The sequence below is a fragment of the Bubalus kerabau genome, chromosome 7 (genome assembly GCF_029407905.1).
Source record: "Bubalus kerabau isolate K-KA32 ecotype Philippines breed swamp buffalo chromosome 7, PCC_UOA_SB_1v2, whole genome shotgun sequence".
NCBI lineage: Eukaryota > Metazoa > Chordata > Mammalia > Artiodactyla > Bovidae > Bubalus > Bubalus kerabau.
In genome coordinates this window covers 11,244,630-11,257,343 of record NC_073630.1, presented here as the reverse complement: position 1 = coordinate 11,257,343, position 12,714 = coordinate 11,244,630, and the positions used below count along the sequence as shown (strand labels likewise).

Genomic DNA, 12,714 nt, shown 5'->3' with positions numbered 1-12,714 from the left:
TTATTTATTTTAATTGAAGGTTAATTACTTTACGGTATTGTGTTGGTTTTGCCATACATCAACATGAAACCACGATGGGTGTACACATGCTCCCCATCCTGAACCCCCCTCCCTCCTCCCTCTCCATACCATCCCTCTGGGTCATCCCAGTGCACCAGCCCCAAGCATCCTGTATCCTGCATTGAACCTGGACTGGCAATTCATTTCTTTTATGATATTATACATGTTTCAATGCCATTCTCCCAAATCATCCCACCCTCACCCTCTCCCACAGAGTCCAAAAGACTGTGCTATACATCTGTGTCTCTTTTGCTGTCTCACATACAGGGTTATCATTACCTTCTTTCTAAATTCCATATATACGCATTAGTATACTGTATTGGTGGGTTTTTTTTCTGGCTTACTTCACTCTGTATAATAGACTCCAGTTTCATCCACCTCATTAGAACTGATTCAATGTATTCTTTTTAATAGCTGAGTAATACTCCATTGTGTATATGTACCACAGCTTAAGTAATATATATGATATTGAATATGTGGTGTTTCTTATCATCTGTATTTTATTTTTTTTATAATAAACTTTTTATTTTCATAAACTCTCTTAAAAAAACAAATAGAACTTGATTTAACTTTTAAATGTCATCTCCAAGGCCTCTTAGCTTTCATACTATCAAATTCTAATAAGGACTCTCCTCAGAGGAAGTTATGTGTAAATGTTTACCATAATGTCATATTTCCATCCTTTTTCTATATTCTTGAATAAATGGAAGCAATAATTTGAGTAGACTAGAAATAAATCTAATAGACAACTGCTGAAAAAGTTTTTTCTGGCGAAAAAAAGCAGTAATTGATACTTGAAAAAAGTTATTTCTCCAATATGATATCACATAACATATAAGCAGCAGACCTTTTTCTACACATGAAAACACAAGGTCTTAGTTATAGAAACAACACATTATTGCAATCCAACTTTTTTTAGACAAGAAGCACACTAAACAAAGGGATAAAACCTGTGTTGGTATAAAAGGAATGTGACAATATAGAATAGGACAATCAACTTGGTTCTTGTTCCTCAAAGTAAATCTTCCTGAATCATCGCTCCCAGAAGCATTTCTCTGGCTAGCAGAACTCCATCCAGACTCCAGGCCCAAGGTGGAGGGCCATAGTTTCTCCAGTTTCTTTCAATAGCTCAATCTTCAAGCAAGTAATTAGGGTTAACTACTAAGTAGGGATCTTCTTCATAGCTCTCACTTCCTTCTGTGGAGCCTTTCAATCCAGCTTGGGTGAGCTCAATTAGAACATGATCATAGTGGGTGAGTCGATAAATGACTTTCTCAATGATTCTCTTTTTATTTATCAGTTCCTCTTCAGAATCTATTTCTGATTCAATTTCCTTCAAGTACCAGTTAACAAGTTCACTCCTCTTTAATGCCGACTCATCCTCTTCTTCTTCCATCTTTCTGAGGTGAAGCACAATAAGGTTAGAGATTCGGCAGTATTCGGAGAAGCCCAGCCTCAAGGAGGCTTTTGGAACAGAATCTTGGTTCATGTCTTCGCTGTGGCCGTTAATTCCACTCGCAGGAGCAGGGCTATCAGCATGACCATTGATGCCGTCTGGGCCCTCATCAACCTCCATCTGGGCATCTTCTTCTTGATCGAGATTGACATCAGGTGTTTCCACACGGATGATTGATTTATTCAGTAATCTGAAAGCTTCCTTCACATGTTTAGGCTGAACCTCATCACAGCAGTGCATCCGAGCCATCGCTTCAGAGAGACGGATCATGCTCTCAAGCTGTCGCACTGTAATCCTCCATGAAGACTTGGTTACTCCAGAACCATCCCTCTGGCGGAGGCATTTATACTGTTCCACAATGAAGTCCTCTGACTCTTTAGAAATCTTGGGTTTAAACTGTCTTGCAAAAAGAAGATACCTCCTGATCTCATCAAGGGAATACACACGATCAATGGAATCCTCAATTCTTGAATGCAAGTCTACTATTCCCCTGGCAATAGCATAATCTGTAACCTCATTACATTCATCCACAAGTATAAAGAAGAGATCAAATCGCGACATGATAGGAGCTGACAAATTTATATTCTGTTTCAATGATTTTGATCTGTCATAGTGTCCACTGATGGGGTTTGCTGCTGCCAAAATGGATGTCCTGGCATTCAGAGTAGCCTTCACTCCTGCTTTGGTGATAGAGATGGTTTGCTGTTCCATAGCTTCATGAATAGCAACTTGATCCCGCACATCCATCTTATCAAATTCATCAATACAACATACACCATTATCAGCCAGCATCAAGGCTCCAGCCTCAATTACAAACTCATGAGACTCTTCATCTCTCACAACAGCAGCCGTTAAACCAGCAGCACTGGACGCTTTGCCACTGGTGTAGACAGCTCTGGGACTGAATTCCTCTACGTGCTTGAGAAACTGGCTCTTAGCTGTACTTGGGTCACCAACAATGCAAACATTTATATCCCCTCGAAGAGAGGTCCCTTCCCCCGTTGTCTTTGGGACACCACCAAAGAGCATCAGCAAGACACCCCGTTTTACTTCATCATTACCATGTATAGTAAACAGGCTTGTACAAAGATTGTGGTACAGATTTTTATCTTGACTCATTTCAAACACTTTCTCCCACTCCTTCACAGTCATTTGGTTCTTAATGCTCTCAGCTGTCTGTTCCTCATCTCGGAGCTCTTTTCCTCCAAACCTTGGGTTGGTTGGTGCAACACAGCAGGCAAGAAAGACCAGCCTGTATGAAAGGTCTCTAACACCAAGGGCCCGGAGACCTTGAACACCTTCTGTCTCATATCCATCAACACCACTGACTCGGCAATCAGTTTCTGCACGTGCTCCTGGTGTGCTAAACTTAGACACGTCAGGCACAACAATCAGCGTCCCTGTAAAGTCACATTTGTCACCAGCTTGAGCTGACTCCACAGCTTCAGCCCTCAAGATTACTTCTAAACTGCGGGGGATACTCCCTCGAGGAAGCTCAGCTTGAGTCTCTTGAATACGAACCTTTTGAAAATCAACAAATCTTGATTTATTCGTATCCAGCAGGAATCTCCGTCTGTTGGCACAAACTGGATTTTGACAGATGTTTGGCTGTGTGTATTTGAACTGCTGTTCCACATCCTTGATCACTGTCTGACAGTCCAGGCACAGGAAAGTTCCGCTCACAAGCTCTGGGTGAACTGGGTGAGTCCGTACCACCTGCCCACTGATGCGAGTAAGCAAACCAATTCTGGATGAGGTGAGCTCTCGAATTTTGTGTCTGGTAGGTAGGTCTTGAAATGCAACATAAAAATCCTTGGCAAGAGGGATCTCTTTGCGGTCTTTGACAAAGGTTTTCAAGGCTCGACATAGGTAAGGGTAAAGTCTATAGAACTCCTCTTGAATGGTGGTAGAAAGTTGCTGGTTAAATTGCTCCAGGTCCACAAAACTCACAACCAATGTGTTTCTCTCAGGACGAATTAACTCCTCAGCTAACTGCAAGTACTTAATTTCTCCATCGCTGTTCTGAAATTCCTCCAAGAAGTCCAGGAACAGTTTCTGGCACTTCTCAGCTACCTCGTCGCGGACTTCCAGATGCTGGCTGCCGGCGCCCGGCTCCGCCGCGGCGGCGAGGTCCATATCTGCCTAACGCTGAAGGGCAGCCCTCACCTGTATTTTATAATCTGTATAGTACAAGTCATGTGAGGTAGTGATGGAATCACAACCTTGTATAAGGACTCTGAAAGTTATTTGGCATTGTCTACTAAATTTGAAGATAAACATGCCTCATGATATAACAATTACCTTCCTATATATACTTTATACATATGTACCTGAAGACTTGGATACAAACTGTTTGTAGTAGCATAATTTTTAATAACAAGAAAATTAGAAAGAACCCAAATGTCAACTGGCAAAAGAACAGATAAACAGATCATGGTATAGTTAGGCAATGGGATACTATAGAGCAATGAAATGAATAAGTCATCATTAGAGCAATCCACAAGGATGAATTTTAGAAGATAATGTCAAATAAATAAAGCAACATCAGAAAAAAAGTACAAGCAGTATGAAAAAATTCATAAAAACCAAAACATTATCTATATATGATATTATTAGATACATATATGTGGAGATACATATATGTGTTAAAACTGGAAAGAAAAGAAAACTAATAAACATAAAGTTCAGGTAAGAAGTTTCTTCTGGGAATAGAGGTTCACAGAGTTTGTGATATAGACTTTTATATACATATTATATTTCATAATTTTGAAATGATTAAATAAATGCAAATAGCCAATAAGAACATGAAAAGACATTCAGTGTCATTAAGGAAATGCAAACCAAAACCACAGTGGGATACCACTTGACACCTATTTAGATGACTAAAGAGAGAAAAAAGAGAATGAGGGAGAAAGAGAGAGAGGGAGGGAGGGAAGGAAGAAAAGTAGGAAAGGATAGGAGGGAGGGTGGGAGATATGGAAGGAGGAAGGAAGGGAGGAGAGGAGAGGAGAGGAGAAAGCTCAAAAAGTTAAACATAGAATTATTATATAAGCCAGAAGTTCCACTCTTATGTAAACATCCAAAATAACTGAAAGCAGAGATTCCAACAGATACCTGCATACCAATATCACAGCAACATTACTTACAATAGCTGAAAGGTAGAAACCCAATTGTTCATCAATCGATGAATGGATAAACATAGTGTGGTGTCTACATACAATGGAATATTATTTAGTCATCAAAAGGAATGGAATTTTGATACATGCTATAACACAGATGAGGTTTGAAAACATGTTAAGTGAAATAAGCCAAACAAAGACAAACAAATTCTGTATGGTTTTACTTTTGTGAGATACCTGGAATAGGCAAGTTCATAAAGAAAGAAAGTAGAATAAAGGGACTAAGGGAAAGAGGAAATGTGGAGTTACTAGTTAATGGATACAGGGTTTCTGTTTGTGGTAATGAAAATTTCTGAAAATAGATAGTGATGATAGTTTCACAAGATTGTGAATGTGCCTAATGCCATTGAGATGTATACTCAGAATTGACTAAAACGATAAATTTTCAGTTACATATGTTGAAACACAATAAAAATTGGAAAGGGGGCGAAAATACAAAGTTTCTTCATAAAAAAGAAATGGTTCAGATCCAGAAATATTGACGGAGAATAATCTTCCAGACATATTGAATGAGAGAGTGAAAGTCGCTCAGTCATATCCAACTCTTTGGGACCCAAAGGGCTATACAGTTCATGGAATTCTCTAGACCAAAATACTGGAGTGGGGAGCCTTTTCCTTCTCCAGGGGATCTTCCCAACCCAGGGATCTAACCTAGGTCTCCTGCATTCAGGCAGATTAGTTACCAGCTGAGCCACAAGGGAAGCCCTCCAGATTGTTAATTTAAATCATTCCAAGCATCTTTTCTGACCACAATGCAGTAAGATTAGATCTCAATTACAGGAGAAAAACTATTAAAAATTCCAACATATGGAGGCTGAACAACACGCTGCTAAATAACCAACAAATCACAGAAGAAATCAAAAAAGAAATCAAAATTTGCATAGAAATGACTAAAATGAAAACACAACAACCCACAACCTGTGGGACACTGTAAAAGCAGTCATAAGGGGAAAGTTCATAGCAATACAGGCATACCTCAACAAACAAGAAAAAAGTCAAATAAATAACCTAACTCTACACCTAAAGCAACTAGAAAAGGAGGAAATGAAGAACCCCAGGGGTAGTAGAAGGAAAGATAAACTCCAGGGCTAGTAGAAGGAAAGAAATCTTAAAAATTAGGGCAGAAATAAATGCAAAAGAAACAAAAGAGACCATAGCAAAAATCAGCAAAGCCAAAAGCTAGTTCTTTGAAAGGATAAGTAAAGTTGACAAACCATTAGCCAGACTCATCAAGAAACAAAGAGAGAAAAAACAAATCAATAAAATTAGAAATGAAAATGGAGAGATCACAACAGACAACACAGAAATACAAAGGATCTTAAGAGACTACTATCAGCAATTATATGCCAATAAAATGGACAACATGGAAGAAATGGACAAATTCTTAGAAAAGTACAACTTTCCAAAACTCGACCAGGAAGAAATAGAAAATCTTAACAGACCCATCACAAGCACAGAAATTGAAACTGTAATCAGAAATCTTCCAGCAAACAAAAGCCCAGATCCAGACGGCTTCACAGCTGAATTCTACCAAAAATTTAGAGAAGAGATAACACCTATCCAACTCAAACTCTTCCAGAAAATTGCAGAGGAAGGTAAACTTCCAAACTCATTCTATGAGGCCACCATCATGCTAATACCAAAACCTGACAAAGATCCCACAAAAAAAGAAAACTACAGGCCAATATCACTGATGAACATAGATGCAAAAATCCTTAACAAAATTCTAGCAATCAGAATCCAACAACACATTAAAAAGATCATACACCATGACCAAGTGGGCTTTATCCCAGGGATGCAAGGATTCTTCAATATCCACAAATCAATCAATGTAATACACCACATTAACAAATTGAAAAATAAAAACCATATGATTATCTCAATAGATGCAGAGAAAGCCTTTGACAAAATTCAACATCCATTTATGATCAAAACTCTCCAGAAAGCAGGAATAGAAGGAACATACCTCAACATAATAAAAGTTAATATATGACAAACCCACAGCAAACATTATCCTCAATGGTGAAAAATTGAAAGCATTTCTCCTAAAGTCAGGAACAAGACAAGGGTGCCCACTTTCACCATTACTATTCAACATAGTTTTGGAAGTTTTGGCCACAGCAATCAGAGCAGAAAAAGAAATAAAAGGAATCAAAATGGAAATGAAGAAGTAAAACTCTCAGGGTTTGCAGATGACATGATCCTCTACATATAAAACCCTAAAGACTCCACCAGAAAATTACTAGAGCTAATCAATGAATATAGTAAAGTTGCAGGATATAAAATCAACACACAGACATCCCTTGCATTCCTATACACGAATAATGAGAAAACAGAAAGAGAAAATAAGGAAACAATTCCATTCACCATTGCAACGGAAAGAATAAAATACTTAGGAATATATCTACCTAAAGAAACTAAAGACCTGTATATAGAAAACTATAAAACACTGGTGAAAGAAATCAAAGAGGACACTAACAGATGGAGAAATATACCATGTTCATGGATTGGAAGAATCAATATAGTGAAAATGAGTATACTACCCAAAGCAATTATAGATTCAATGCAATCCCTATCAAGCTACCAACGGTACTCTTCACAGAGCTAGAACAAATAATTTCACAATTTGTATGGAAATACAAAAAACCTCGAATAGCCAAAGCTATCTTGAGAAAGAAGAATGGAACTGGAGGAATCAACCTACCTGACTTCAGGCTCTACTACAAAGCCCCAGTCATCAAGACAGTATGGTACTGGCACAAAGACAGAAATATAGATCAATGGAACAAAATAGAAAGCCCAGAGATAAATCCACACACCTATGGACACCTTATCTTTGACAAAGGAGGCAAGAATATACAATGGATTAAAGACAATCTCTTTAACAAGTGGTGCTGGGAAAACTGGTCAACCTCTTGTAAAAGAATGAAACTAGAACACTTTCTAACACCATATACCAAAATAAACTCAAAATGGATTAAAGATCTAAACGTAAGACCAGAAACGATAAAACTCCTAGAGGAGAACACAGGCAAAACACTCTCTGACATATATCACAGCAGGATCCTCTATGATCCACCTCCCAGAATATTGGAAATAAAAGCAAAAATAAACGAACGGGACCTAATTAAACTTAAAAGCTTCTGCACAACAAAGGAAACTATAAGCAAGGTGAAAAGTCAGCCTTCCGAATGGGAGAAAATAATAGTAAATGAAGCAATGGACAAACAACTAATCTCAAAAATATACAAGCAACTCCTATGGCTCAATTCCAGAAAAATTAATGGCCCAATCAAAAAATGGGCCAAAGAACTAAATAGACATCTCTCCAAAGAAGACATACAGATGGCTAACAAACACATGAAAAGATGCTCAACATCACTCATTATCAGAGAAATGCAAATCAAAACCACTATGAGGTACCATTTCACACCAGTCAGAATGGCTGCGATCCAAAAGTCTACAAGCAATAAACGCTGGAGAGGGTGTGGAGAAAAGAGAACACTCTTACACTGTTGGTGGGAAAGCAAACTAGTACGGACACTATGGAGAACAGTGTGGAGATTCCTTAAAAAACTGGAAATAGAACTGCCTTATGATCCAGCAATCCCACTGCTGGGCATACTCACTGAGGAAACCAGAAGGGAAAGAGACACGTGTACCCCAATGTTCATCACAGCACTGTTTATAATAGCCAGGACATGGAAGCAACCTAGATGTCCATCAGCAGATGAATGGATAAGAAAGCAGTGGTACATATACACAATGGAGTATTACTCAGCCATTAAAAAGAATACATTTGAATCAGTTCTAATGAGGTGGATGAAACTGGAGCCTATTATACAGAGTGAAGTAAGTCAGAAAGAAAAACACCAATACTGTATCAGATCAGATCAGTCGCTCAGTCATGTCCGACTCTTTGCGACCCTATGAATCGCAGCATGCCAGGCCTCCCTATCCATCACCAACTCCCGGAGTTCACTCAGACTCATGTCCATTGAGTCAGTGATGCCATCCAGCCATCTCATCCTCTGTCGTCCCCTTCTTGTCCTGCCCCCAATCCCTCCCAGCATCAGAGTCTTTTCCAATGAGTCAACTCTTCGCATGAGATGGCCAAAGTACTGGAGTCAGTATACCAATACAGTATACTAACGCATATATATGGAATTTAGAAAGATGGTAACAATAACCCTGTATACGAGACAGCAAAAGAGACACTGATGTATAGAACAGTCTTTTGGACTCTGTGGGAGAGGGAGAGGGTGGGATGATTTGGGAGAATGGCATTGAAACATGTATAATATCATATATGAAATGAGTTGCCAGTCCAGGTTCAATGCATGATACTGGATGCTTGGGGCTGGTGCACTGGGTCGACCCAGAGGGATGGTACGGGGAGGGAAAAGGGTTCAGGATGGGGAACATGTGTATACCGGTGGCAGATTCATGTTAATATATGGCAAAACCAATTCAATATTGTAAAAAAAAAAAAAAAAAAAGACGTTCTCAAAAAAATAAATAATAAAATAAATATGAACCAGTAAAAAAAAAAAAAATAGAAAGCAAGAGGCAGAATGATGTGTAAAGGCTACCATTTTTAAAGAAAAAAAAAAAGAGAGAACTTCCGACACACAGCTACACACACACAGCTGCACACACACATATGCACATAAATGTAAACAAAGAGATTCTCTAGGAAGACACTCAATAAATGGATACTTGTTTCCTATGAGGTGAAGGTGAAATGGGAGGGTGATTTACAATAGATTTTGAGTTTACTTAACACATACCAACTTTACTTACCAACTGTCACATATTTAAAAAAACAGACATGAAATTAGAGACCTTTGTCAATAGATTAGTAAGTAGTTAAGAAATATCAAATGGTCACAAACACATGTGATCAACAGGATGGGGAAAGAGAGTTAATGATACCAGTTCAGTGACTGTTTTGATGTTACAAATGTGTGACAGTTGGTATCTGAACAAAAGCTCTGGCACTGGAAATAAAATTGAGAACTTAGACATAAAGAAATATTTAATATAATGAATACATAATAAAAATTCAAATAATACCTATGAATACATAAACATTTATTTGACATATGGAATAAAGAAATGAAACCACAAAGATAACTTCAAATTTTGAGGGTCTAGTTGACTGAGAAATTGCCAACCCCTTAATTATTACGAATAAATACCAAAGGAAACTCTCTATGTCTAAAGATTCATTCCTCAAATATTCATTGAGCCCCTATGTTGTGTTGCTAGACACTAATCTAGCATTGGGAATACAGAGATGACCACACACAACCTCTACTATCAAGACACACTTTCCTGGGGAAAGATAAACGTGAATAGAAAACTACAGTGTAATGAAATAAATACCATAATATCTTAATTAATGCAGAGAGAGCATAGGGTAAGAGGAACTCCTTTTGCCAGGGGCAATGATACGAGGTTTCAAAGAAGAAGTACAATCTGAATAGCATCCTGAGAGACGGTTTGGAACCTCATTAGACAGAGGCCTGGAATATCAGGGAGAAGATATGGGTGTGGCAGCTTTCAGCAGTGTGAGAACTTCAGGGTGCCTGAGAGCAGAGTGTTAAGTATATTCAAGTGCATAAGAGGGTAGGAGAAGATGAAGTACCCCCAGAGCCCTTAAATCAATATATCCCAAAGAACAATTCATGATTTATCCATAAAAACCTGCTGCTCCTGCTGAATGAATAATTTGGTTTTAGGCATAAGAGCCTAAACATATCTGTTTGTGATTTATAGTTTTGATTATTTTGTTTTCTTGCCAATGCCAGCTTCCTAAGTAATAATTTCTTTTTCTTTCCTAAGGCTTCAAACTCCTACTTGTTAAGGAGGGCTGGTGGGGGAGGTGAATGACAGGTGAGAATAATGATTCTCTTTGTACTTCCAACCAGGCTGAGGAAGAAGGAGATTTGAGGGGAGAGACTGGGGAGGTACACAAGAATATGTCCCTTAATCTAGAGCCCCATTCATTACTAAGCGCTCAGGAAGAGTCATTGGTGTCCATGTTCAGGCACAGGAAAAACAGTGGTGAGCATGTCCCTGGAGTTCTCAGTCTCCTGCCTTATTACTAAGGCTGAAAAATCATGTTTCCCAAATAAAGACATGAATACTTAGGTGAAGCATCAGTCAACTGAGAGTTGACTAACTGAGACTAACTCAGACTAACTGAGAGTCTGGCTAAAGGGCCTGAGATGCCGAACACGATACCGTGAAACTCCTGGCTAGCATCATTTATTCTGAGCCATCAAATGAAACATGAAAGTGAAAGTCACCCAGTCGTGTCCGACTCTTTGCGACTCCATGGACTATACAGCCCATGGAATTCTCTAGACCAGAATACGGAAGTGGGTAGCCTTTCCCTTCTCCAACCCAGGGATCAAACCCAGTTCGCCCGCTTTGCAGGTGGATTCTTTACTAGCTGAGCCACCAGGGAAGCCCATGTAAAGAATATTATGACAGAGACATTTTAATTGGTAAACACATTTGGGCTCATACAAGATGCTATGATATGTATCTTCTGGTTTGACCACAGAAATACTAGCTCTCAATATTCTTTCATAACTTTATAATTGCCTCATACATATGTAATCCCTCAAGTGAGACTTCTCTTATGAGCCTCTTGGATATGCTACTGAAATATATTAAATATCTTCTAGAAAGAAATAAGTAGGAAATGAAATTTGGAGATAAATATTCAAGTGATTTTGTTTGTAAGACATTATAAATTATATTATTTTTATCAAATCACAATACCATGAAAACTCAAATTTGAAGAATCTTAGATTTCTCACCATTTTCCTTTCTGCCATAATTTTTTTTGGCAGGGGGTGGTTAATGATCCAAAGGCAGTGGTAATTTCCCTAAGAATTTTAAACTTGTGAAAATCTCAGAAGTAACTGCATACATTTTTGAATGATAACCTTATTATTTTACTTCTAAGTATTTTCTCTTTCCCAAAAGCCTTTATGCCTTTATGTTAGCTTGCTAGAGACTAAGGTTTTTCAGTGTTTCAAAAATGCCACATGTCATGACAACATTTTATAATGGCACGTTTGCTTCAATGCCTGCATTTAGCAAAATACCTCTTAGTACAGTTCATGAATCTCACTGTGCAGACTGGAAAAGGGACGCTGTCACCAAAAGGTATTCATTATATCTCAAGAAGGCAATATGAAATCAAAGAAAGAGACCAATTTCCTGACACTTTACATAAAGGAGAAGATCCTCAGAGATGTTTGGCTGAGATCTGCAACATGCATGCTATAATTAAAATTATAGCCAGGGGTTCATGATTTTCTACAGATACCATAAGCTACATTAATTGACAAGGCAGAATTTCAAATTAGCAAAGTACTGTGATCAAAATGAGGAGGGTTATAATTAAATGTGCTTACTAGGGAGGGTCACCAAGTGACACAAAACTGGATTCCATCTGCCACTGTTGTCCTTCAATGATTAGAAACCCAATTGTGATGTAATAATTTTACCTGAAGTACTAACTTTAATGATTAGTTGAGAATTCTAAAGACATAAGGTATGAACATAACCAAGTGTGTAGCACGCTAAGTTTAAATCTGTAAAAAGGGCAGTAGAAAATTTTGTTATATATGTGTATTTTATGTATATGTATTTTATATATATATATATATATATATATATATATAGTTATAGATGTGAATCCAAAAATTTCACTTGGATTTTTCATAACATCTTACAAAAACCTGAATGAACTTTTTGGTCAACTCAACATATGTTACATAAATATATAACATTTATATCTATAAAATATATTTTATATCCTTATAAAACATATACTATATAGCATTAAATATATATATTTTGTTATTTTGGGAATACAAATGAATGAAAAACATCAGTGATCAAGAAAATAGACACTCTTAATTCTGTCATTTTATTTGCTTTGTTTTTCTTTTTTTACTGTTAATAGGAGGAGACTATTTTGGAGGAAAACCAGAA

General features: G+C 37.7%; 1 protein-coding gene across 1 annotated transcript; it reads right to left on the bottom strand.

Annotated features, from left to right (window-relative positions):
• Positions 1 to 558: 558 nt before the first annotated feature.
• LOC129657453 (DNA replication licensing factor MCM6-like) lies at positions 559 to 4,036 on the bottom strand. Its single transcript, XM_055587635.1, has one exon. The coding sequence runs from the start codon at positions 3,650 to 3,652 to the stop codon at positions 1,190 to 1,192; it is 2,463 nt and encodes an 820-aa protein (XP_055443610.1). The 5' UTR covers positions 3,653 to 4,036; the 3' UTR covers positions 559 to 1,189.
• Between the last annotated feature and the right edge of the window lie 8,678 nt (positions 4,037 to 12,714).